The sequence below is a fragment of the Melospiza georgiana genome, chromosome 6, assembly GCF_028018845.1.
Source record: "Melospiza georgiana isolate bMelGeo1 chromosome 6, bMelGeo1.pri, whole genome shotgun sequence".
Lineage (NCBI taxonomy): Eukaryota > Metazoa > Chordata > Aves > Passeriformes > Passerellidae > Melospiza > Melospiza georgiana.
Genome location: NC_080435.1, coordinates 20,860,922 through 20,886,000, shown reverse-complemented (window position 1 = coordinate 20,886,000; position 25,079 = coordinate 20,860,922). Strand labels below are relative to the sequence as shown.

General features: G+C 43.2%; 1 protein-coding gene and 1 non-coding gene across 2 annotated transcripts; one reads left to right on the top strand and one right to left on the bottom strand.

Moving 5' to 3' along the window:
* Window positions 1–1,445: 1,445 nt before the first annotated feature.
* TRNAS-GCU (transfer RNA serine (anticodon GCU)) lies at window positions 1,446–1,527 on the bottom strand. The gene has a single exon. It is a non-coding gene; the product is annotated as a tRNA-Ser (tRNA).
* A 227-nt stretch (window positions 1,528–1,754) lies between these two features.
* On the top strand, window positions 1,755–24,871 carry KNL1 (kinetochore scaffold 1). The gene is given in 27 exon segments (XM_058026210.1): window positions 1,755–1,866; window positions 1,869–1,976; window positions 3,602–3,656; window positions 4,526–4,565; window positions 4,658–4,717; window positions 4,912–4,973; window positions 5,380–5,435; window positions 5,766–5,805; window positions 6,296–6,333; window positions 6,655–6,707; window positions 11,559–15,794; window positions 16,119–16,263; window positions 16,366–16,433; window positions 16,560–16,658; window positions 17,666–17,781; window positions 18,006–18,096; window positions 18,586–18,702; window positions 19,513–19,600; window positions 19,986–20,054; window positions 20,414–20,453; window positions 20,560–20,661; window positions 21,137–21,237; window positions 21,507–21,575; window positions 21,707–21,816; window positions 22,320–22,438; window positions 23,528–23,650; window positions 23,741–24,871. Coding segments are annotated over 27 exon segments (6,423 nt in total). The 3' UTR covers window positions 23,847–24,871.
* Window positions 24,872–25,079: the final 208 nt, after the last annotated feature.

Here is a 25,079-nt window from a genome sequence, read left to right as displayed (position 1 = left end):
TTACTTGGACATGCCTTGACAGTGCTGGGTTAGCTTTGGACTGATCCTTGACAATCCTATAATTCTGTCTTTATCAGGAGAATGTCTGTCTCACTGTGCTGAAGCACTTTTCCATACAAATAAACCCTCCTGGCAAACTTCCCTGTGCCTTGGGCTGTCCCTGTGCAGGACTGGCTGGAATCAGCCCCTGAACACTCACCTTCCACACAGTAACTCTTGTCCAGTTGTGCTTTACATTGTGTTTGGGAGCCTTTTGTGATCTGGCCACTGCCCAGGGTTGGGTATAATCCAATTTCCAGAAGGATTTAAGTGTAGTTAAAGTTTTGGCCATGTGTGCCGGGAGGGCTCAGAGCTGTCACAGCATAGCTGGGATATGTCCCTCCTCCTGGAATCTCTTGAGTTTCACTAACTCCTACTTCCAGGCCTCTAATTCCAGATTTAAATTTTTTTCTAAGTGAACCATGTATGGCTTAGGCAGAGAGGTAAAGTTTTCCTGTATCTTGTCAATACACTCATTTATGCTTTTTAAATTGCCATAACTTTATGGAAGACAAAGCAGTAATTATCTGAGGAGAACTTGATGTCATTTTCAGTGAGGGGCTGGGACCCTAAAGCCTACCCAGTCCCACTCCCCTACCATGGGCAGGGACACCTTCCACTACCCCAGCTTGTTCCAAGCCCTGTCCAAGCTGGTCTTGGACACTTCCAGGGATCCAGGGGCAGCCTCAGCTTCTCTGGGAAAACCTGTGCCAGGGGCTCCTCACCCTCCCATCTAAATCTCCTCCAGTTCAGAGCCATTCCCCCTTGTCCCAAGTCCATCTCTTGGAGTCCCTATAGGTGCCTGAAGGGGCTCGGAGGGTTCCCTGGAGCCTCCTCCTTTCCAGGCTGAACAATCCCAGCTCTCTCAGCCTTTCCTCATAGGACTGATCTTCCATCCCCCTAATTCTTACTCAGAGCTTTCATGAAAGACCCAGCCAGCCCTAATAGGACATTTTGCTGGGATCCCAGAGGAGGTGGAGATTAAAAGGGATTTGTTCCCAGTGTCACAGCTGGAAGCTCCACAGCAGAGCTGTGTTCTGAGGAAGGAGGTAAGTAAGTCAGGATACCCCATGGAGAGGCACCTCAGGAAGCTGGATACTGGGTGAGACCCTTCAGTCCCTCGAGACACTCTGTGCTGGCTGGGACCCCTAAATTCCATGGGACATTAGCCTGGGTGACCCCTAGATCCCTCATGACACTCCCTCCTGGTTGTGACCCCCAGAATCTGTGGGACACTATCCTGGCTTGTAACCCTGAATCCCTCAGGATGCTCTGTCCTGTCCGTCCCGGGCACCCGCTCCGCTTTTCGTTCTCCCCATAAGGGCTGAAAGGAGAGGAGGGAGGGAGAGGTCCCCATGGAAGTGTTAGAAAAAAAAATTCTTTTAAACGAGGGAAAAGTAACTTCCCGACGAGGATGGGATTCGAACCCACGCGTGCAGAGCACAATGGATTAGCAGTCCATCGCCTTAACCACTCGGCCACCTCGTCACGACAGCCGCTCTCTCACCGAGCCTATAAGGAAGTATGCCCACAGCCTCCATCATCTTCTCCCGCCCGCCGCTCTTTTGCGTGACGGCGCCGGTTACGCGGCCCTGCACGGGCACACTGCGGAGCGAAGCCTCCGTGCCACGATCCAGCACGCTGCGGAGCCGGTGCGGTACCGCGCCACCCTCGTCACCGCGGCTGCGGGCGTGCGGGCCCCGAGAGACACCGAAATGGCAGCAGCGGGGCCACCCATGGAGGCCGCCATGTTGTACGGCACAAGGGGGCGCCATGTTGTACGGCACAAGGGGGCAGCCGTCCTGTACGGCGCCAATGTGTCGTCACGGCGCGGGGCGGGCGGTTGGATTTGAACCGGGAGGCGGTGGCCGGGGAGCGGGAACCGGGGCCGCGGACCCGGAAACTGGGATTCGGGAGCGGGGGGCCCCGAGCGGTAGGTAAGGGCGGCCGAGCGGTTCCCTCCGAGGAGAAGCGGTGCGGGAGGGGCGGCGGCCGTTGGCGGGGCCGGGCGGGCGCTGCGGAGAAGGAGCGCGGGAGAAGGCGGGAGGCGCTGCCCCGGGAACGGCGGGATAGGAGCGGGGCTGAGGCGGTGCCGCCTGCGGTGGGCGCGGAGCGTGTGGGGAACCCCGCGATAAGGACGGTAATTAATGTCTGAGGAACAGACAGAATTAATTAATGTGGTGTAATTAATGCAGAGGTGATTAATGCAGAGTTTGTGATCGATGAGTGATTGGCGCCTGGGCTGTGTGGGCTGTAAAGCGAGGGCGCGGGGACAAAAAGAGACGGAAAAAGAGATTATGTGGGTTTATCCTATGGGGAAAAGGCCGAGGAGGGGCGGGATGGGCGGCAGGGATGGACTGAAGTGTTCTGGAGCCATTCCCGTGTTCGCAGAGTCAAACGGGGGAATAAAAAGTGGGGGGGTCTTCATCAGCACAGCTCGCAGCTCGTCCCTCAAGGATTGTAGCGATCTTTCAAGCAGGATTAGAGAAGAACAGTTAAAGAAGGTGGTTGAGAAGTGAATTTCAGATTAATATCCCCAATAGCAGAGTGATCAGGCCTTTTATAGCTCCAGGCTTTTCTCCCACAGCGATCTTCCCTGTCCTTCCCTTCTTTGTGTGTTCAGCCTGGCCCACGGTGGGTTTAGATGGGATATTGGGAAGGAATTATTCCCTGCATTGGGAAAATTAATTCATGAGGTTTATGTCTAAAAAGGAGACAGAGGAGTCACGTAGCTTTAGTCATGAATAAAGCGAGAGGCCATGGGCCATTTTCCATGAGGTCTCTCAGATTGCTGGGGGATGCAGCCTCCTTTTTATCCTGATTTACCCTTCTCCATAGGCTGAGGTACTTGAGAGATACAGACTTCCTGAACTGCCTAATACAGACCCTCTTCTAATGTGCACCCCTGTCTCCTCCTTTTCTTTTATGTTTGTTCTTTTTCCCCGTGTCCAGGAATTTAGCAGCCCCTTGGAAAAGCAACAGTTTGTGTCAATAAGTAACATTCTCCTGTTGCTTAACTCGCCTATCAGTCTCTGGCTTAGGCAGACTCATAGTTTGTAAAAACACATTCCTTTTATTCCTTTCAGGAGGGTTTTAAGAGAATTGAGCCATGCTCTTCTGCTTGTATCTAGAGAAGGAACAAAAAGCAGCAGGCACAAGCTGAAATACCAGAAATTCAGTTTAGAGAGAGAGGGAAGATGTCTTGTATGTATCAGAGCAAACATTGTCTTGGATAATGTTTGATCTCATTTATCTCCCAGCATTTACCAGAATCTTAACTTTAAATAAAAGGTCAGATAACCAGTAATACTTAAATTGTTAGCACAGCTGTTTTCTAACATGGTATACAATAGGAAATATATCTCTAATGTGAATATAACAGGAGAACGTTGACTTGAGAGGCCTGTTGTACTTCAGAGCATTTCTGTGACTAGAGAGGGATGGAGAGGAAAAAAACCACAGAAAAAACACAGCATCAAAGGCTAATAGCCATCTGTGGGTTTATGCAGTTTTCCTACTGAGGCTCATTAATGGTTTTGTATTTTGGTGCAGTATTTTATAGGAAAAGCATATCCTTCAGCAATGGACAAGATTTACACAGACCCTAACATGGAAATGTGAGTTGAAACTCTCTAAGAATTTTACTGTGGTATAAATGTTGCCCTTTAGAGGCAAAACCTTTTGTAATGCGCTTCAGCATCCCTTGAATGAAATGTGTTTTCTGTTGTGATGAAGACCGGGGAGTTTCTTTGGTGTTTGGTGAGGGGATTTCATAGTGGTGGATTGTCAGGAGATGAACTGACCATGGGATTTGGGGGGCGATCTGCTGAGTTTTCCAAAGCTTATCCTGGGAACCAGTGCTGAAATGATCAGTCTGTTCCAAGCACGTTGTTTATTTATTTTCACACTTGTAAAAATAACAGAGAAATCAATTTATTAACCTCAAAACCGTGGCAGGACCATTCAGGACACATACCTTGGTGCAATTTTGTGCCTTCATACTGATACCTGGAAATAGAACACAAACTTTTCCAGGCTATATAATGATAATACAAAAGCAAACCTTTACTTGGAAGCCTTCAGGTACATAATGTGGTGAAAAACAGTGCCCCAAATTAGATCCTTGCAATTGATAAGATCAGGCAATTAGAATATCTGGCCAATATTGTCCAGTTAGAGGAGCAGTTGGTTAGGTAATGTCCCTCATGGGTTCTGCCCACCTCCCCTACCTTTATTATGCCAGTGATTATGTGGTGCAAAATAAAAATGTCCTTGGAGAAGTACCAGGCAAGACAAAACAGAAAATTTAGGAATGTGTCAATAAGGGCCTGTTCCCTGTGGGAAAGAAAGGTGGGGAAGTACTGGAAGTTACACTGAGGCATTTAACAGTGTACAGAACTCCAAATACATGAAAAATACATGAAATCAAAACTTTAAGCATTGATGCCTGTTTCCTTGATACCTGTTTCCTTTTTTTGCCCTGCAGGGATAACACAGAGCACATCAGAAGGAAGCGACTGTCCTCTGTGAGTAACCTCCTGCATTCCTCAGAAAACCTACAGCTGCAGCTGCACTCTCAGCTGCATTTTCTTTCAAAATTTTCTGTATTTTCTTTCAGATTTTAAAGGCTCCACGAACTCCTCTGGATGATCTGGGAAATGGGAATGAAATTACAGAGGTAAGTCTACCAAGCCCTTTCCTACCAATCCCCCTCAGTGTTTTGCTGATTCAGCTGTGTCACTCTAATAACAGAGGTGGTTTTGATGCCCCATTTTTGATACTAATATTCATACAGCACTTTTGTTTGGTTTTGTGTTTCCTGGGGAGCTGTGCCTGTCGTGGGTAGCGAGCTGTTGTGTTTTTTGTTGGCAGGACATCCACGGAGAGAGGCGCAGGAGGAGCTCGCGCAGGGTCAGCTTCGCCAGCACCATCAAGTGAGGGAGCTGCACACCCACACCCCTTCCTCAGCCAGAAATGCAGGGAGTAACATCCCTTCCCCCTGAAAGTGTCCTCACTGAGTATTCACAAATGGCTGCAAGCAGCAGGAAGGTTGTTATGAGTTGAGTTGCCCTGAGAACCATTATTCATTTTCCTGCCTGAAAAAATGCACCCAGTTCAGTGAAATTCATACAGTTAGGAATTTTTGTTTTCCATTCATGCATCTTAACTGTCATAGTGGCATCTTTTCCCTGAAAGTTACAGCTGGATTCAGTACACTTCTGTCTTTTAATATCTCATTTCAGAACATGTATAAGATATATAAACTAGTGCTGAATTTTTTTTTAAATTTGCTTTTAGAGATGGTTTTGTGTTTTTAAAAGCTGATGGTTTTGTTCTTAGCTTCAGAGTCTTCCAGCGAGATCTTAAGAACAGCACATCACAGACAGAAAATACAGGTAAAACTCCTTTTTCTGTTCCTGACAGGTTACTTTCCCCAGACTATGAGCAACAAGATTTTAGCTTGAATTTAAGAAATCAGAACTTTTCCATTTGGGAAAGGAACAACGTGTTCAGCTCTTTGTTCTGGCTGAAAACTCCTTAGTCACAGAGTTCTTGCCTTCAGAAGACACATCAGGAGTGAGAACTTCAGAACACTGTTTTCTGTGCACTTCACTCTTGTCTCATACTGAGTCAGAATTGTGTGGGTTGGGAAAACCTTTAAGATAATCAAGTACAACTGTGATCATGCTTCTCACATTGTGATGTTGTCATTTTCTTATTTTTAGGGTGTTCAGCAGATGAGAAGGATGATACCTTGACTAATCAGTAAGTATCACGTCTGATAGATATTTATTATTCAATGTTCACTAACAAACTTTCTCCTCAGAAATAGATAAAGTGTTAGTCTGGCCTAAAAGCTCTTGTAGATAAAGCACAGTGGTGGGATCTGTAAAATTAAGAACACTTGGTGGTAAAATAACAGATAAGACACTTTGTATGTGAGAAGGGGAATTTCACAGAACCATAGACTCTATGAAAAATAAAGAATTAATCTTTCTTGTCATTTAAAAATTAAAATACCACTGAACAGTGGTCTGTGGCATAATAGATAATTCCATGGGAAAAATAAGGCTGTGACTCAAATTAGAATATATGTTGAAGACAGATAAGCAGTGTCTGGTACCTGCTGCCCAAATCCACATGGGTTCTGCCATGGAATTCTGTGCAGCACAGTTCTCTGCCTCTTCAGCTTACAGATCAAGGCTTCCCTTTGAAACCTTTTAACAAACTTCTTTCTCAAACCCACCTTTTGTAGGAATGAAGACCCTGGGGCTGTTCCATGTGAGATCACTGGTGAGTTTAAGAAAAGATTTAAACGACTCTGTTTATTTAAAGCTATTGATTATGTGTGAGGAATTTTAATGTGCCTAGAGCAATCTCCCTGCCTTGGGAGAGCTCACTCTGGATGGGCTTTGTCCCTTGGAACTGTTTACAAGGATCCTGTTATGGAAGTCTGAGTGGCCCTTCGAGGTGCTGAAGGGAGTAATGAAAATATTTTTCAGAATATATTTGGGTTTAATTGTATTTATTTACTCAGTGCCTTGAGCTTCAGTTCAGTGGATAAAATAATGAGCAAACAGCACAAAAACTGGAGTATTCCCTTTCTTTCCACAGGGATGAACACTCTGCTTCATGCCCCCATCCAGGCATTGGGACAGCAGACTGAGGTATGTGAAGACTTTAAATTTTTGGTGCTGAAAATACCAGTGTCCAAAATACATCACAAGAATTTGTCTAGTAAAGATTAAAAGTATTAACTGCCTTTGTATTCACATAAAATTCTCTTGAAACTGAGTATTCTGTGTTTTGAAGTGTGTCCTAATCTGATAGTCATCAGACTGCAACATAAATAACTCTTGCTTCTGAAATTGCTTTACAACTTCTCAGTAATGCAGTAGTTCCTCCACTCTTGTCTGCTTTGCAAGCCTTGATGAACGTCACTTTTTTTGCTAATATAAGTTTTAAAGGCAAGTGTAATAATCACATATTCATATGATCACAATTATATTTTGCAAAAGTAAGGCCAACTAACCAGTCAAAGAAAATATAAATTCTTTAAATAGTTTATTTAACTAATTACTTTCTAATTCTGCCCTTAATTCTCTGCTAGATGCAGCAACCAGTTCTTATCATATTTGATCATCTGATTTAACAGTCATATTTGGAATGTGCACACAACAAGAATTTTTTTAATTTAAATAACCACGTATTTCATGTTGGTGTAACAGTAATAGCTCTAAAGCTAATCTGCTTTGTAAGGTCCTATGTTATAAAAGTTACATTCTGTAATTTGCCAAAATCTTGCACTAACTTTAAGACTACATTTTTCTTCCAAGACATTAATATAGTTTATATTATTACTATAAATATGTAATTATTTATCATTTTCATCTAGATGTAATAAATAATATTTCCCTAGAAAATCATGTCCTATCCTAAAACAATAGGATTTTTATATCTACACAAAAACTGCACAGTGTGAGTCAGTCTTGCTGTTTAATGTGTGGTTCTTGTTTTACCCACATGTGATGAGCTCAGGGTTCAATTCCCTCCACTCTGAGTGCAGTGTAGGCCACCTGGGGGATTGATATTGTCCCTTCCACTTCTCCTGGGTTGGTCCAAAACTCCAGGTTCTGATGAACACCAAATCTTCTGGTTTGAAAGGAAGTACAGGGAAGTCTGGTCCCAATGATTTCTTAGTAACAATGTACCTTTTAAAACTTACAAGAGTTAATTTTAAAACTATTATATTAATTTCAGTAAAATTTTGTGGCTTCCCTTGCCTTGTTGGCGTGGCATGGGAAAGTTTCTGGTCATCTAGAGAAAGTACCAAAACACTAAAATGTACCAGCTCCTCATTCTGCCTGGGCAGTTCTGCAAATTCAGTTTGCCAATAATTACCTGGTAAATTCCTCTGTTTAACTGGCCTTCCTTCCTTGAGATTATTTTGCAAAACAAATTACTTATTTTTCAGTAACTAATCTTAATTTCTGTCATCTTTGTGCTTACTGTATTCCTTTATACATTAACTACTATATTTTCTATTTCCTGAAGTGTTTCTTGATGGTGTTAGTTCTGTTACCTTATACATTAATTTGGAGGTGCAATTACTCACCTGCATGAATTTACTAATCACTTGCTGGGATTTTCCCTGGCTTCCAATAGTGGGGCTAACTGCCTGTCCTGGTTTGGTTTTTGTTCCCAGACATTGAACTTTTTGCTAGGTATTAGTGCAAGGATACCTTTTTCAGTAACTTCTCTTGCTGTTCTGTCAGCTAATTGATTCCCTGCATTAACTGGGGAGTCTCCAACTGATGGGCTTTACAAGGACATCCTGCTGGCAATGTCCCATGTCCTCCTTTTTGCTCCAGCTGTGCCCCTGGGGGACACATATCAGCTTTTGTGCCTCTCTGTAGCCACCACTGCTCTCAGGTACCTGGGTCACCTTCCCTTGCCCTGTCCAGTTGTTTGGACAGGCTGCTTCCATGACCCCAGGCACCAGCCAGTGCTCCCAGCGCCAGGTGCATCCTTTCATGCACAGGTAACTCTAATGGTTTGGTTCAAGAGTGAGACTCTCAGTGCAGGGGGTGGCATTAAGGCTCTTTCAGGGTTTTTCAGGTGCTCTGGCTCTCAGGAGTCCAAACCAAGTATTTTTGGTGGAGGGCCATGCAAGGGTTTTGCCAGTACCCCATAAGTGCAATCCATAAGTGACACCATCCATAAGAAGGCTCATAGTCCTTGCCTCTGGAGTCTGGCAAATGGCTTCTTTTCAGCTGCTTCCCAAGCTTCTTTCTTTTTCCCTGCAAGATATCAAAACTAAAATATGTTACTGCTTCTTGGCTTATTTGTGCCATTTTCTTTGACACCCTGTATCCAGATAGTTCTAAGATATGTAGCAGAATTACAGTAGCATTGAGTCACTTACTTTCAGTCTTGATTGCTGGCAGAATCCTTTCCAATTTTATTTGGTGTCAAGAGTGTGTACAGATTAGCTACCACTGGATGAATATCAGGAACTTTTCATTAATGATCCTTAAATCTTAAATCTATAACTGATAGTACTGATGTGTTATATTCTGATTCATATTCTTTCAATATTCTAAAAATCTTATACAAGTCTCTCCAACTTCCCTTTGCCTCAGACTTAATAGGATGTTGGTTTTGCTTTACCAGTCTGGCTTCAGGTTTGAGAGTAATCCTCACCAACTTGGCCACCTTTGGTCATCCAGGCATCTCAGTTGCCCATACCAGCAGGGTCACAGCATTCTCTGCCTCCTCTGGGATTTTGTCCAACTCTTCTTAGTCCTGTAACATAAAAATCTTTGCCTTGATGGCTTTTGATTCTGGTGGTTCAATTTGTATTTCCCCATCCTAGAAAGTTATTTGAACATCCAATTTTCCTAATTAATCTCTCCCCAGCAAGGGGATTGAGCATTCAGGAGTATACAGACTGGTGTTTCCCCCACTGTTTTATTAATTTAAATAGTAATCATTGTAAAAAAGGCCTGTTCTCTTTCTTCCCTGTTGCCCTCTCAACATTTAGGTTATGAGCTAAGTTTTCCTTTGCTCAAATTTAGTACTGAGTAAGTTGTTTCTGTATCAATTTAAAAATTTACCTTTTCATTCCCAGCACTAATGTAACCAGGGCTCAGCTGAGGATGATTCCTCTGGTTCCTTTAGGGGGATTTTTAATTTTCACTTAAGTTCTTGGGCTTGATGTCTTGAAAAAACCTGGTTTAGGTTCTTTCTTTGATTTGCCTGGCCTGGGGACACTCCCTTTTCCAGTGCCCCCTTTTTTTACAAATTTCCAAATACATTTCAGCTGTCAACTGTCACAACACAAAGTGCCAAATACATTTCAGACAGTGATTATCACAATGCAAATTGCCAGATATACTTCAGCCACTAATTACCACAAGTTACTAAAGTATACTTGGTACAATTAGCCAATTGTTTCTGACTGAGGGGGGTCCTGAATCCTATTTATGGTTTCAAATATTTTAGCAGCTCTCTTTGGATTTTTCCTTTAAACTCCTGCCACCTTTCTCCATGGCATTAAATCCACTATTAAAAACAAGGCTACTGGACCATAATTCCCAATCACCTGCTGGAGGGGAGCCATCAAACTTCCCTAGCATCTCTCCCAACATCTCCTTGCTGCCTTCTAGCCTGTCCCACAATTGGATCAAAATCCTCCTATCCCCTAAAACATTCTTTCTGTTCCAGTCCACTTTTCCAAGACTTATTTATGTGTATAACTGTATTCCCTGGTGATTCATGATTCAGCCCCTTTGTTCTTTGCCACAGAGCCACCATCAGCTCTAAATAATTCTCCTGTTCTTCTTGCCTGCACTTTAAGCACTTATTTTAACCCTTTGCCTTTCTTTTCCTTTTCAAGGAATTTCATCCCACTTATTTTCCATTCTGTGAAACAACATAAATTGCAATATTATTTCTATATATAATAATTTATTATACTGCAAGGTTCTATCCTTAGGCCACATCTCTTGATCTTCCAGAGTATAAAGTGGCCACCACTGATTACAAACTTTTGTAAGTTCTCCTTCTTACACAATGGGCATTGAGCAGTTCTAGGCCAGTAGTTTTTGGAGAACAAGTGTTGTGATAATTCACCAGGTCTGGACAATTTATCATCTGGTTACAAATATATTCATTATGCTTGATAAAATATATCTCATTACAGTTTTCCCTCACAGCTTTCTGTGAGTGCTTTCTGTTCAAGAGACTAAAATCTCCCTTATCAGTGGTGAAAAAGTCTTTTGAAACATCCAGCATGGTGCTGCTGCTTTGGAGCAGGTGGAGATAAACTGGTGGAAATAAAGGGTTTAAATCATGTTATAGAGAAATAAAAAATACTGATCCTTTGTCGTAGGAAGGGGACCCGGACGCCAGCTGGTTCATCACAGGTCCAGTTTATTGAAGAAAGCATCAAACACTTATACAGCAAATAATAAGCTTATTAATATTCTGTAAGCCAAGCAATCTATTGGTTAAACTATACCATCAACTCTTCCTCATTCCTTAGGGGTTACATCTCTCTTTTCTCATGTCTCTTTCACTATTCGTTATTATACTACAGCTAGGCCCAAGGACACGCTATCTAGCAGGTGCAGAACTTGGAATTAGCCACGGTTTTGTATTTTTCCAGTCTCTAGCAGCTAAATTCCCAACATTCCATAAGCCTCAGTAAGAGGTCTGTGCTTGCTAAGATGTGGTTAGATGTGAAGTGTAAGATGACACATGTTGTTTTGTTAAATGCCATTTAAATGTTATATATTTGCATAATTTAGTCATTGCCCTTTCCTCAAATATGTTACTGCTGATCAGGGAGGCCTGAAATTAACAGGTTGGGGTTTTTTTAGAAAAATACTTATAGAGCTAAGATCTTAGGAGTTTACATTAATTAGCATTAGCTGACTTCTGTTTTAAATAGAATAAACCACTGATCATTTGTTCTAGTGCCAGTCACTGAATTCTCCTTTTTTGTTGTTTTACAGTGGCATGACATGGACCATGCTGTTCCAAGGACAGACAGACAGGACACCACCCTGCTGTTCTCGGAGGAGAATGAGATGGAGATGACAGCCAGTCACACAGCCATGATCTCACGGAACCTCAGCACCCACCAGCCCGACAGAACTGAGAAAATAGACTTCAACTCCTTCCTGGCTAAGTTAAACTCCAGCCAGGGGAAGGCAGAAACCAGCAAGGAACTGAGCTTGCTCTCTGACTCCACAAACCATCCGCGCCCCTCTTTGGAACAGAAGGAAGAAGCCACTCCTGTGAAAAAAATAGATTTCAATGAATTTCTACTGAGACTGAAGTCAAACAATCCCACTGAGAGAGCTGACAAGGACAATGTTTGCTGTGTCCCTTCCCAAGGCTCGGGAGATGTGACACAGCTGTCTGGGGAGTTTGGCTGTTCCCAGGAGCCGCTGGACACCTGCAATGTGACAAGAGTGTTTCGAGGCAGAGAAGGTGGGATGGACATGACAAAATGTGAGGCAGCTAACGTTAAAATTCCATTCCCTGGCATCAGTGAGGTTCCAGCAGAGCAGTGGGAGTGTGGGGATGTCACCCAGGCGTTTGCAGACGAGGGCATGGACGTGACAACCAGTCACACTGCAAAGGTGTCCTTTGCCCTCTCCGCTGTCGGGAACCAAAGGCTCAACTTCCAAAAGGATTTCCCACCCATGGAGTTAGATAATTCTGTGTTCAGGAGAGCATCTAATCCCAGCTTGAATGTTCAGCAGGACCCTCAGCTCTGTGCAGAGAGGAAAGCAGCCAGTGCTGAAGGCAGAGGAGAGCCCCCAGTGCTGCGGGCTGGCAGGCAGGAGGCCGGGGCACTGGCTGCCATCCAGGGATCTGTTTCATCTGAGACCATCTTCCGAGGAGACAAAACCATTGTGTTCTCCAAGTGTGAGGACATGGAAATGACTGGGAATTACACAGACATCATCTATGAGGCCAGCACCACAGAACAGAGTAGTTCATGCCATAAAACCTGTGAAAAGCCAATGAGTAGCAACCCTCCGCTGGCACGTGGTGACATCCCAAAGGGTCTGGCACCTGCAGATAATCCTGCTGCTGGACCCTATAAAAACAGTGCCCTTGAACTGCCTTCAGCCTCAGATGGATACATGGAAAACGTGTCTCAAGCTTGTGGTCCTGCTGCAGCCAGCTCTGGGTTTGGCTCATATACACATTTTGTAGCTGGTGGTGTTCCAAAGAGCAGATTTGGTCCCTCTGCAAACCCCCAGCTTGTTTTTTCAGGTGAGAAGACAGTAATATTTGGAGGAGAAGACATGGACTTGGCTAAAACCTTTATTAAGGATGGTGGAGAGAATGTTGATGATGAACATCCCACTGCAGTGTTCACCTCTGTCACATGCAAACCTCATTTCCTGGGCAACAGATCCATGTCTTCCAATGTAACTGAGCAGGAAGAAATGGAAATAACAAGATGCCACACTGTTTTCTTTGATGGTCAAAGCAGTGGGTTAACAGCAGAGCCAAAACTAATGCCCTGTAAAATCATTCCAAGAAAGAACCAGAACAAAAATGTCACTGAGGGTGACATATCTGTATACTCTGTAGATATGGACAAGGAAAATGTTGAAGTGAGGAGTATTGATAGGAATATTAAAAGGAGCCAGGCTATGGAGAGGAATGCTCAAGATCTTCAGATGATAATGGTTGATAAGAAGCTGGGAAAAACCAACTTCGAGGCAAGTGGTCTGAGTTCCTGTGCCAAGAGCATGTGTCTGCTGCAAGAGCAAAACAGAGGAGTCCCCGAGGATGTTGTCACTGACACTGGTGCATCCCTGTCTTTGCAAAGCCAAGAAGTTGCATCACAGCCTCTGGGAGAAAACCTTCCAAGCCCCTCAGATTTCTGTACAAATGACACAACAGGCATGTTTTTAGGTGACCAAAGCATGGACATAACCAAAGCTCATCCTGCTGCCTTTGAGATTGCTCCTATTAACACAGAACAAGGATTTAATAATCAAAACACTGCAGTATCCAAGCAGCTGCAAAACCAGCCCTTCCCACTTTCCAGTCGTCATGGTGGGGATATCGTGAGTCAAACTGCAGCAGTGGAATGTGGGGACTTGAAAATGAACACCAACAAGCAAATTGTTACTGCTTTGGCTCCAAGTGGTTCATTTGCTTTTAGTAACAATCCTACTCCCTCAGGAATGACAGGAAATGAGCAATCTGGGACAGTAATAGGAATAAATGCAGAGGGCCAAAACTCAGAGAGGCAAGAGAAACCCCAGCCTGTGAGGGCAGTAAGCAAAGTATTGCCAACCCAAGGAGACTCTGACAGACATTTTTCCATGGGTGAAACAGGTTCTTCAAGAGAGGATTTAAAAACTCCTCCCTCAGCTCCTGGGCTGCTCCAGAAGGATGCAGAAGAACCAGTGTGGGCCAGGACATCTGAGGCACCCAAGGAAAGTTCCCAGTTGTCCTTCTCTGGAGAAAAGTCTGTTGTGTTTCCCCATGGTGAAAACATGGACATGACTGGCAGGGGTGTGGTGATGGTTCCAGTTTACACTGCCAGTGTTTTGTCACAAAACAAAGCAGCACCTGGATGTTTTGGTCAAGGTGGAAATGAAACAATGTCCTTGGAAAAAGGGGTCACCACGACAACACCGGTGGAGCAGGGTGGGCAGGAGGCTGCGCATGGCAGAAGCATCAGCTTTGCTCTGGCTGAGGACATGGAGATCACCACAACTCACACAGGGTGGCACAGACAGCCCATCCCAGCCATTCCTGATGACAAAACCATTGTGTTTGCCCACGACCAGGAGGACATGGACATCACTGCATCCCACACTGTTGCTGTCAGTAGGAACATCTGTGGGTTTGAGGCCCAGCAGGTGCCCCACACAAACACCCAGCAGCCACCACAGCACATCCATGGGGGGCTGGTGCCCTGCAGAGAGGAAATGGATTCCTCACAAGATGCCACAAAACCTCTTCCCTTTTCTGTTTCATCAGTCTCAGCATTTCCTAGTGAGAAAGGAGCTACCCAGGTCCCCAGTGGCACAACACCACATTCCATTTATTCTGTCTCCCTTCAGGAAAGTATTGTGGATGTGGGGGCACCACAGGATCATGGCCTTCCCACAGATAATTCTGTCCCTCTGAGCAGGGAGCAGGATCTCACACCACCAGAAAAACTCCAGTCAAAGGGAGTATCTTTGGAGTTCCCAAGTAAGGGCCCTGTGGATCACAGGGAAGAAAGTGGCACTTTGGGATCCTGTACTGCCTTTCCCATGCAGGGATCAGATCCTTGGAAGGCTCATCCAGATGCCCCTGGTACTCAGAAAAACCAGCTAGTGGAAGAGAATTCATCTCAGCCTGGAGAATCAGATTTGGGCTTGGCTGGAGCAAACCTCCATCCTGCTGCTAACAAGGAATCCAAGAAAAATGAGGAGCTGTCAGCTGAAGGGGAGGCATCTCCAAAAGATTTCCAAATAAACTCTGAACAAGCCAGGCAGCCTTTGGTCAGTGACAGTTCAGGGGATCAGACACAAGCCACTCTTCCACCAGAAGCTTCAGGAATTATAGGTGTTTGTTCAAAACTGCTGAGTTTGACAAGGAAATCTATTTCTGTTTCCAAAACTGCTTCTTCTGACCAGTTGCCCGGTTCCTCAGCTCAGCCAGAAGATACCCTGAGGTTGGGAAAAAGCACTGTCAGTGAAGCAAATAACTTGTTTGAGCCCAAAAAGCAGGAGAACACAGGTCTGGATTCTGGAGCTGATCCCATAGGGATGGCATCAAAGGATAAATATCCAGGAATAAATATCCCTCTGGGTATATTCCAGCCTAAATTACCAAACAAGAGAAATCGTGTTTCCAGTGCACAGGACATAAATACAAAATCAGACAGAGTAGAAGCCCCAGTTCCAGCCAACACCAGTGAAACCCCAGGTAATAAGTCCAGCAGGCAGAACTTCAGTCCTTTTCAGTTCATAGCAGAAGAATTTCTCCCTGTGTGCCTGGAGGAAATGGATTCCAATGAATCTGTCAGCTCTGAACTCATGGAAAACACTTGGGATGATAAAAATAAAAAACAAATTCCCCACTCTGAAAAGGATCCATTTGAAGAGACAAAAAGTTGCAACATGAAAAGAGCTTTAGGACAAACTGAGGAGGATGCTCAAAGCCCAAAGAAGGCCAAGAGAGATCAACATGTGGATGTTGGGGCCTCTCAGGACTTGGAGGTGAGCTTGGGCCCTCACTGTAAGGATATGGGAACACCACCAGGGCTAAAGTTTTGGGGGTGTAAGTGGATCTGTTAGTAGGTGTTCTTGTTTTTCATAACCACCAGTCTGCTGTCATTTTCCTGTGTGATTCCCTGTGGTTTGGTGTGTGCAGCACTCCTGTACCAGGCAAATAGGGCAGAATGAGGGATTTGCCAATTTTAGACCATTCTCTGCATAGTATCCCTTTAATCCTTTCAAGGAACAGCTACAATAAACCACTGATCCAGTTGGGTTGTCTTATATAACTACATTAATTTTTTTTTTTCAATTTGTTAATATTAGGTGACTCTTGATGTTGTGCCCCAGGACCAAGCAGAAGCTGATGAAGCTGGGGAGCCTCCACATCTCTCAGCTAAAAGCCCTGGGTGTCCCCAGGCCAGCACCAGCAGCTCCCTGGATTCTGTGAAGGCTGACATAGAGTCCACAAGTAAGACACCATTTGTGATGAGAGTCCCAAACCTTGTGTTCTTTGCCCTGTAGGGATGTTATTAACCCACCAATACTCCCCCTTTCTGTTTTGTTTTCCCAGTCCAGCGCAGCAGCCAGGTGGAATCCCAGCTTCTCACGGACAGCATTTGTGAAGAAAATTTATGGGAGGTATGGACAGGGCTGGAAGACAGCAATTTCCTGTCCTAACAGGAAAAAACCTCCTGTGTTTATACACTAGTGAGCATGCTGTCTTGAAAAATGGACTTACCTGTATGTTTTTCCTCAAATGCACAGAAATTTCAGAGTGGTGCTATCACAGTTGGGGAGTTTTTTACCCTTCTTCAAGTGCATGTTGTGATCCAGAAGCCCAGGCACAGCCAGCTTCCAGCCAGTGTGAGTGGAACAATATAGTTACCTTAAATAATACTCCTTTGTTGGCTTGGGGTTTAAATTTTAGCAACTCAGACATCTTTAAATGAAAAACAGAACAGATTTCCATCTCCTCACCAAATACCATATATTCAGGATTACTGTTCTTGGATAAATGTGCCAATTCTTGCTTTTTAAATTTGTTTTAAGGACAATAAATTTGAAAGAATTAGGATCTCAGTCTGACCTTTTCACTTTATCTTCTCACTGTATCTGTCAGCCACTACTGCCTGCAGCTACTCTGAGCTCCTCCTGCCTGTTCTACCCTCTCCTTTAGAAATGTTTCACTATGATATTGCTACTTTTATTTCCTCACCTAAAGAAAGGAGAAGAAATACAGAAGAGAAGTCTGCCTTCTAAATCCTTTCAAATTTTTATTTAAAATACTCTCCTAGCTTAACTACAGTTTAGTTTACAAATTTATTCCTACTGAGTTGTCTCTAAGTATTCATCAGGCTTAATAACACTGCTACTGTGGACTAGTGACTGATAAAAAACAGACACCACCCCCCGAAAAGCCCCTGAAAACTTTCTCTGAAGGAGTGGAAATAATTAATGTCAGTTATTTATGAACTTTACTGTACAGGCAGCTTGCTGAAATACTCCCTTCATATTTATTTGAGGAATAAAGTTCCTAAGGTTTTCTAAAGGCTTGGGGGCTTTAATTCTGAATTAAGCATGACTTTGAATTAAGCATTGCTTTGTTGGGGAGCACTCTTTTATCTGCATAATATATAATATTTTCAAGTCTTCATCTAAAAGGGAGACCTCTTTCAGTGATATTTAATTTGATTGTTTTGAACTCTTAATGATGAGGCACATATCCCAAAAGGAAGCCTGTGCTCTGGCATGAGGAAACACAAGGTGTGAAAGCAGAATTGAAATGACTGGAAGTTACTATTTCTGAAAAATATGGATTTTTTTTTTCTTTTTTTATTTTTCCTCCTACTTTTCCCTGTGTTTTCCCTCAGTGTGCAGTGAGTGCACCTCCCACTGCAGAAGATCTCATCCACAGCCAGTACGTTCACCGGCCCAAGCTGAGGATTTACGAGGAGGATTGTCAGGACCTGTCTCAGAAAGTAGTGGAGTGAGTGCTTTTCCAGTCACACAGTTTATCAGTAATTCCATTTTTTCAGCTCTGAGTGCATGGAAATGGCCTGAAGAAAGTTACTACATTACATAAAGGAAAAGTAAAAATATAGTTAGTAGTTTATAACAGATTTAGAAATGAATTGTGTAAATATCACCATGCTGCTTTATGTGGTCAGTGAAATTGCTGCAAGACTTTCAATTTTTCCCCCATTATTTCAGGTTAAAACCACATGTGAGTGTCCTGGATCAGCCCCTGGTGAACGTGACCAGGAGTTTGTGGGAAGTAATGAGAACCTGCACTGATGAAGAGGTAATGCTGCATGGAGAGAATGTTTGTTTGTAATGAAGAAGTGAGGTTAATTGATTTATTCACATTGCATAAGAACCAGAACGGTCACAAAATAACAGCAGGTGAAACAAGGCAAAATATTTTCTCAATAGAAACCTGCTGAGAACTTACAGCATGTCAGGAGAATGCAAGGAAATGTGTCCCTTGAAATATATTAAAGGGGAAAAAAATGACTCACAGTTACTGCATAGAAAACCCAGAAAATTTATAAAAGTATCCTACAAGAATTGAGATCAAGGTGGATCAAGAGATTTTGTTTTCTGTGGTTCTAATGCCAAGAATGAAGATCTATTCCTTGAAAATAAAATCTAAATTGTTTAGAGACACAGTATTTTTCATAATTCATTGTTAACTTGGCATGGAGATGTCACTGAGGTTGGGTGCTGAGCCAGAGTCAGGAAGGATTATATTTCCATTCACTTTCTCTTCTGTATTTCCCATTCATGACAGCTGAGTAAGTTTGGAGCAGAACTGAACAAGATGAAGTCCTGTTTCACCAAGGAGGCTAAAATCTTGTCTCACAATGAGAAGGAGACATTGTACAGGAAATTGCTGCAGAGTGCTGAGGTAAGGAGCCACAGGGCTGCAGGCATTTACCTTTAAAAAACCACTTCTACCATATTTCTTGTCTTTAAATGTGTAGGAGTTTAATTATTATAGTGTGTACTCAGATGGAAGTTTCTTTCTTATGAATACATTTCCCCTTTATTTATATGCAAATATAACAGTGGGACAGTGACATTCTTGCAGTTACACTGTAGGAACATTCTGCCTAAGAGTTTTGGTGAGTAGCAGAGTGAAAAATGGGAGCATTAAAGGAACCACCACCACAAATGAGCTCTTTATACTGTAGCAAGACCAGTGTTAGTAAGTAGGTTACTAGTATTAGCAAGTATTTAGGAAGAAATTCTCCCCTGTGAGGGGGCTGAGGCCCTGGCACAGGTTTGCCCAGAGAAGCTGTGGCTGCCCCTGGATCCCTGGCAGTGTCCAAGGCCAGGTTGGATGGGGCTTGGAGCAAGCTGGGATAGTGGAAGGTGTCCCTGCCCATGGCAGGGGGTTGGAATTGGATGAGCTTTACAATCCTTTCCAACCCAAACCATTCAGGGGTTCTCTGATAAGTAACAAGGAAGTGCACAAGTAATGCATTGTGCCAGGGATCAAAGATGTGTATATATCAAAGCTCTAGATTCTGTAAGCATTTGGTAATTTCGCATTATTGGCTGTTCCCCCATGGTTTGTCAGTTGCCTCTTGCCTCTAATGACAAATTTCACAAACTGCTTTAATTAATTAGCAAACAAAGAGCCCCATGGTGATCCCAGAAAAAGTTCAGCTTTTACAATAATATCATTGACTCAAGTACAATTTTCCCATCTTAGGAGCAATACAGAAAGCTCCAATCAAGAATAGAAAAGGTGGATGAATGGGTGAAGGAGGCAGAGAGCTCCGTGGTTGCTCTGGAATCAGGTGTGTGTTTCCAAAGAGGTGGCCAATATGCTGCTTTCTCTTCTTTCTGCACAGCTGCTGTTTAAAAGGTCAGTTTGGGGTTGTTTGATACAAGCTGCAGTCAGAACTTGGCATTACTGTGTCATGATGCTCTGTAGTTTCAATTTTTTTTCTCCAATGCCTTGAGTAGAAATCAAATTGCACAGTAGCAGCTCTAAAACAGTGCAATAAAACAAATCTTCCTTGTTGTGAACTCTTTTGAGGTTTTTGGTAGATACTTTTCCATGTTTTTGTATATTTTTTAAGTTAACTTTGAAGTGCTGAGATGTCTAGAGCCCACAAACAAAGAAAACTCTAAGTATTGAATCTGGAAGTTCTGCCCAGACCTGACACTTCTTTCCCACAGATTCTTTTTGGGATGCAAAGGAAGCTGGCTGCAGTGCTGGAACAGCAGGAGGGCAGAATGTACAGGAAGGTAAGGGAACCAGCTGAATGCACTTTTTGTCTGGTGTTTTAGAGCCTGGGGAGGGGGATGCTCACCCCCCACCCTGATGCATTAACTCTGAGAGGACACTGCTGCTGTCTTTCCTGCATTGCACATGGCTAGTTACATAGGTGTTAGAGAATGAAAAGGATGGTTTCTCCCTGGAAAAAGGGAATTTAGAATTGTTTACCTGAAGAGCATGTGCTCATTATCATATTCAGCACTTTGTTGTCCAATAATTATAAGCTTTAACTCCATAAGAACAGTGAGTGCACAGCAAATTAGGGCTGCCTGTGCTGCTCTTTTCTCTCATTTTTTTCCTTTTCTCTCCTTTTTTGTCTTTGCTTTAGAATTGCAAAGCATCACAGCCCAAGAGGAGGAACTTCTGAGGTAAGATGTCAAGGAGGATTTAGGAATCAGCTGCACACTCAGATTTCAGAGGGTTGGTCTGTTTGTTAAGCACTGTATCACATCCCATGACGGTTTATCCTTGCAGAGAACTGTCACAGATGGATGCTGAGGATGAGCTTGGTTTGGCTGAGATGGAGAAGCTCAAGAACACTGAAAGGACCTGCCTGGAAATCCTGGAGAAATATGAGTAAGGAAAACACCTCCAGGTTTTATTTTTTAATAGCTGTTTCTGAGGGCTCATATTTGTACTGGTATGTGTTTGGGTTTGGTTTTCCTTGTTATTTGATGTGGGAAATCTTGGAATGCCCATCTCCTTGCACCCTAAGGTAGGCAATAAAGCCTTGGAGGACTTCCATGTGTGAGGCAGTTATTCAATTAGCAGCTTTGCAGTGGTACTCTGTGTTCAGGGTTTCTGCATCCAACTCTCCTTCAATCACCAAACTTACATTTATATAAAAATTGTAGTAATATGCTTGCATTCCCAAGACACCCTTATATTCTGTTGGAATTAAAGACTCTGTTTGGCTTTGGACAATTTCATTGTTGTATGATGTAGAAAAAGCTGCAAGAGCATTTAATACTCTGATGTTTGTCCCTCAGATGTTGTTTGGGTTGGTTGGTTGAAACTTGGGGTGATGGTGGAATTTTTTTCCCCTTTTCAGCTTCACTGAGTGGGAGCTGACAGAATGGAGTGAGCAGCAAGCTGTCTTTAATTTCCTTTATGACTGTGTGACACTCACAGTTGTGTTTGGACCCCCAATAGGTGAGTCACAAAATAAGTAGGTTTATGTTTTATGAATTTGCAATGTTAGAGAATAGAAACCTAAAATGTCCATATTTCTACAGATCTGCTGAAAGTAGGAAATAGAAAACATACTACAGTGTGTAAGCTGAGAGAAATGGCTTTGAATATGTTTTCATATGAAAATTCAGAAATTTGTGTCATGCATGGCTGTTTCTGAAGGTGAGGAGAGCTGTAACTCCAGAACTAAGCATGGAAATAACTGGAATTTTTTCAATTTCCTTTCTCAGATGATGAGTTTTTCGCTGCACATCCTTCCAGGAGCATCATGAGCCTGGACTTTGAATCCTTCCTGGATGGTGAGATTTCTGAATATTGTGAAAGTAGCAGCCCTGCTAATCTTTTGTTGGGAAGACTAAATGTGTGCTCCATCTCCTAATGCTTCATGAAATGGCTTTTCAAAGATTTCTGGGTTTCTTTTGTGTTGCAGAGGAACAAGCTCCACCCTCCTCATGTTTAGTCCAAAAACTCATCTTCCAGTTTATTGAAAGTCAGGGATGCTGGCAGAAGAAGTGTCCCAAACTGTCCCACTTGCCCCAGGTAACATTCCAGGGAAACTTAGAAGATTCTGAAAAAAAATCCAACAGAGAAAATAGAGCTGAGCTGAGCTGAGAAGCAAAGCACCTTAATGAAAGCTACAGGAATCCAAACCAAAATCTGCTTCAGGAATATTTTGAGGTGTGAGGGGAAATATCTGTCTCTGAAGGCAGGAGTCCTAAAAGCTGAAGTTTATTTAAAAAACTTTTTTCTTGCCTAAAAAAAAAAAAAAAATGAGCGGAAGGTCATTTTGCCTCCTGAAGAATGTAGGTTTAAATTGCCAAGCCAAACTTTTGTGTTGCTGTGTGGCTGTTGGCAAAGCTGAAAGGACAAATTTAAAGCAAAAAATGTGCATTTGTTATACTTGTACAATTTCATTTTTCCACCCAAACTGAGGTAGCAGTTAAACCACATTTATTTTTTATGCTTTCTAGGATGAGTTATGTGTTCAGGCATCACATGGTCACCCCCTGAGTGCTGATGTTCCTTTCTGATTTATCCCCCAGGCTCTCTTTGACATCTCCTTGGTGGTGAATCGCTGCAGAATCTTGGGAGATGAGTTGGAATTTCTGCAGATGTGGGGAGCAAAATTCCAGCTCCTGGAGACAGATATCAAAGACACAGAGTGAGTAAATTCAGAAAATCGTGATGGGATTGTTGGGGTGTGCTGTGCAGGGCCAGGAGCTGCACTTTGATGATCCTTGTGTGGGTTCAATAAGATGGAGTTCACAGCAGCCTTAAGAGGGAGTTTCTAGATAATCAGAAGCAAAACACTGAAATAGTTTCCATTTGGTTTTCTTAAAAGTGACGTTTTATGCTGCTGTTTTTAAGAACAATTTAATTTATCTTCATACAATTGCACTGTAGTGTCTCAGTGCATGGAAATTAGGCTGTTCATGGATTCATTGATTTTAGGACTATCAGCCTCTCCTTCCTTGCTGTTTTCCTGCTTGACTTGCCTTTCTTAAATGTTGAGGCCAAATTGTAGCAGTGCAAAGGAAACAGAGCCAAGAGCTTACCTGTAGCTGAGGGCTTTGTTTCCTTTAATCTTGTGTTTGTCTCAGCCAAGCAGAATCGGTCATGGAAGGAGGGGTGCACTGAAACTGAAGTTTACTTTCTTTACTTTCCATTTCCCCTTGCTACTTCCCAATTTTGTGGCATGCCCCAGTGGTACAACACAAATACAATTTCACCTCATCCTTCCATTACTGATCCATATCTTTAATTAAGAGGTGCCCAGTTATGAACTTGCTCTGCCCACCTTGGTGCTGTTTCAGAGGTTATTCTAATTTTGTCGCTTCCTTTGCAAGAGCACAAAAACCCCCATGGAGCTGGAGGTAAATCAGTCCAACTTCAAGCATTAGAAAACCTTAACTGCCTGGGAATGTTTCATGTTAACTAGAAAACACATTTTTAGTCTCTATTCTCCCCTAATTTCTGGATAGTTCTGTGAATTATGTGTACATTAACTTTTCCTGTGGGAGAAGTTGGGGGTTTACATTCTGAAGTGTTGATAAAGTGTGAAGGGTCTTTTTTTATCTTGTTCCTGAAGTTCCTGTCTGTGCTAGAACTTTAGAAGTTACTGTGCTTGTTCCATCAGTGACATCACTTATTATTGCATCACTTATCGCTTATTTCTGCTCCTGGCACCGATTCCAAGGTGGAAGCAGCCCATGTGACTGTTTTGCATGGATCTTTGTGTTTATTTCCACAGGGTGAAGCTTCTGTTCTCCTCTTCAGTGGCTTTTGCCAAGTTTGAGTTGACTCTGGCTGTCTCTCATGATTACCCATCTGCTGTGCCTCCCTTCAGGGTCCACACCCACATTGGGGATATCGGGTGAGCTGGCAGAGCCCTGACTCCATCCCAAAGCTGGGATTGAGCACTCAGGATCCTCTCCAACATGTGTGATAATTTTATCTTCCCCAGGGAGAAGGAGGTTGCTGCTGTTCTCTCCAGAGTTCCAGCTGGCCACCACTATCTGAAGAGAGCAGTCACCTCCATCCATCAGAATCTGCTCCAGGCTCCCAGATGATCTGCTGCACCCACAGGCAGGACTGAAACAGTCAGAATGGGTGCTCTGTGAGTTTGCTCTTAGGAGAATTCCAGCTGTGTCTCCCTGGAATGGGAATGCTGACACCCACTCAGCTCTAGAATTCCTGCCTATTTGGTGTCCTTGTGGCTTAGACCAAGTAGAACCCTTGGTGTAGGCCACGAGTTTTACAAGGGCAGGGGTGTCTAAAGAGGAGAAGAAGGAAATTCCTAAATCCCTGCTAAGTTCAAGGTGGTTTTTATCTTCTGCCAGTCACTGGTGGTCATTCATGGCACAAGTAGTCATGATTGGATAGCCATTCCAAGCATGGATATTCTTCTGCCATACCTCATTAATTTTGTCATTTACAGAGCACTTGGAAAAAGCAATGATGAGCATTCTCTAAATTATTACAACTGGAGTTTAATTCTGCTGTCATTACTTCAGTACCACGTACAATTTAACAGATCCCACCACATCTGGTGTTTTTCTATTGCCTGGCACCCCTCCCAGGCCAGACACTATTCCTGCATCTGATTAATTAACCAGTTAACCTGTAGCAATTCACCCCAGAAACCAAAGCCAGAAATATTTTTGGAATTAAGACTAAAAATCCCTGTGCTTGCCCACAGACTTTGGGATGCAACAGCCTCAGAGCCATCACTGTGATTCCCTGGCAGAAGTTAATTTTTTATTCATTGCCTTAGTCCAGCACAATCTCTGGGTGCTGGGGCACTGTCCCAGTTTGGAATGCCATGGAGTTTTAGTGAGGAGACTGAACTCCTTAAACTTGGGAGTATCTGTGAGCTCTAGCTTGGTTTTGTGTATAATTTTGTGTATTATGTGGGTCTTGCTGTTGGAACTGATCTCACCCTGTGTTACTGAGCCCAAGCACCAGCCCTGGCTCAGCTCTCAGTTCTGCAGCTGCAAATCTTTGTACCCTGTAAAATATGTTGAATTTAAAAATGTTTTCCTGTATTTTAGTGTTTATATATTTTGTCTTTTTACAAAGTTTGTGTCTGTTTGAAAAGTGGAAGTTTAATAAAGATTGGATTTATCACTCTTCCTGTTTCAAATGGGGATTATGGGCTGCTCTATTTAAATTGGTGATTGAAAATTCAATACTAAATTAAATTCAAAATATTGAAATAATTATGTTAAATACTTGGGAAGGCTTTTCACAATATCATTTTTTTCCCTTGCCTTTTCTAGTGCTACTTTTCTATGTCCTGGCTT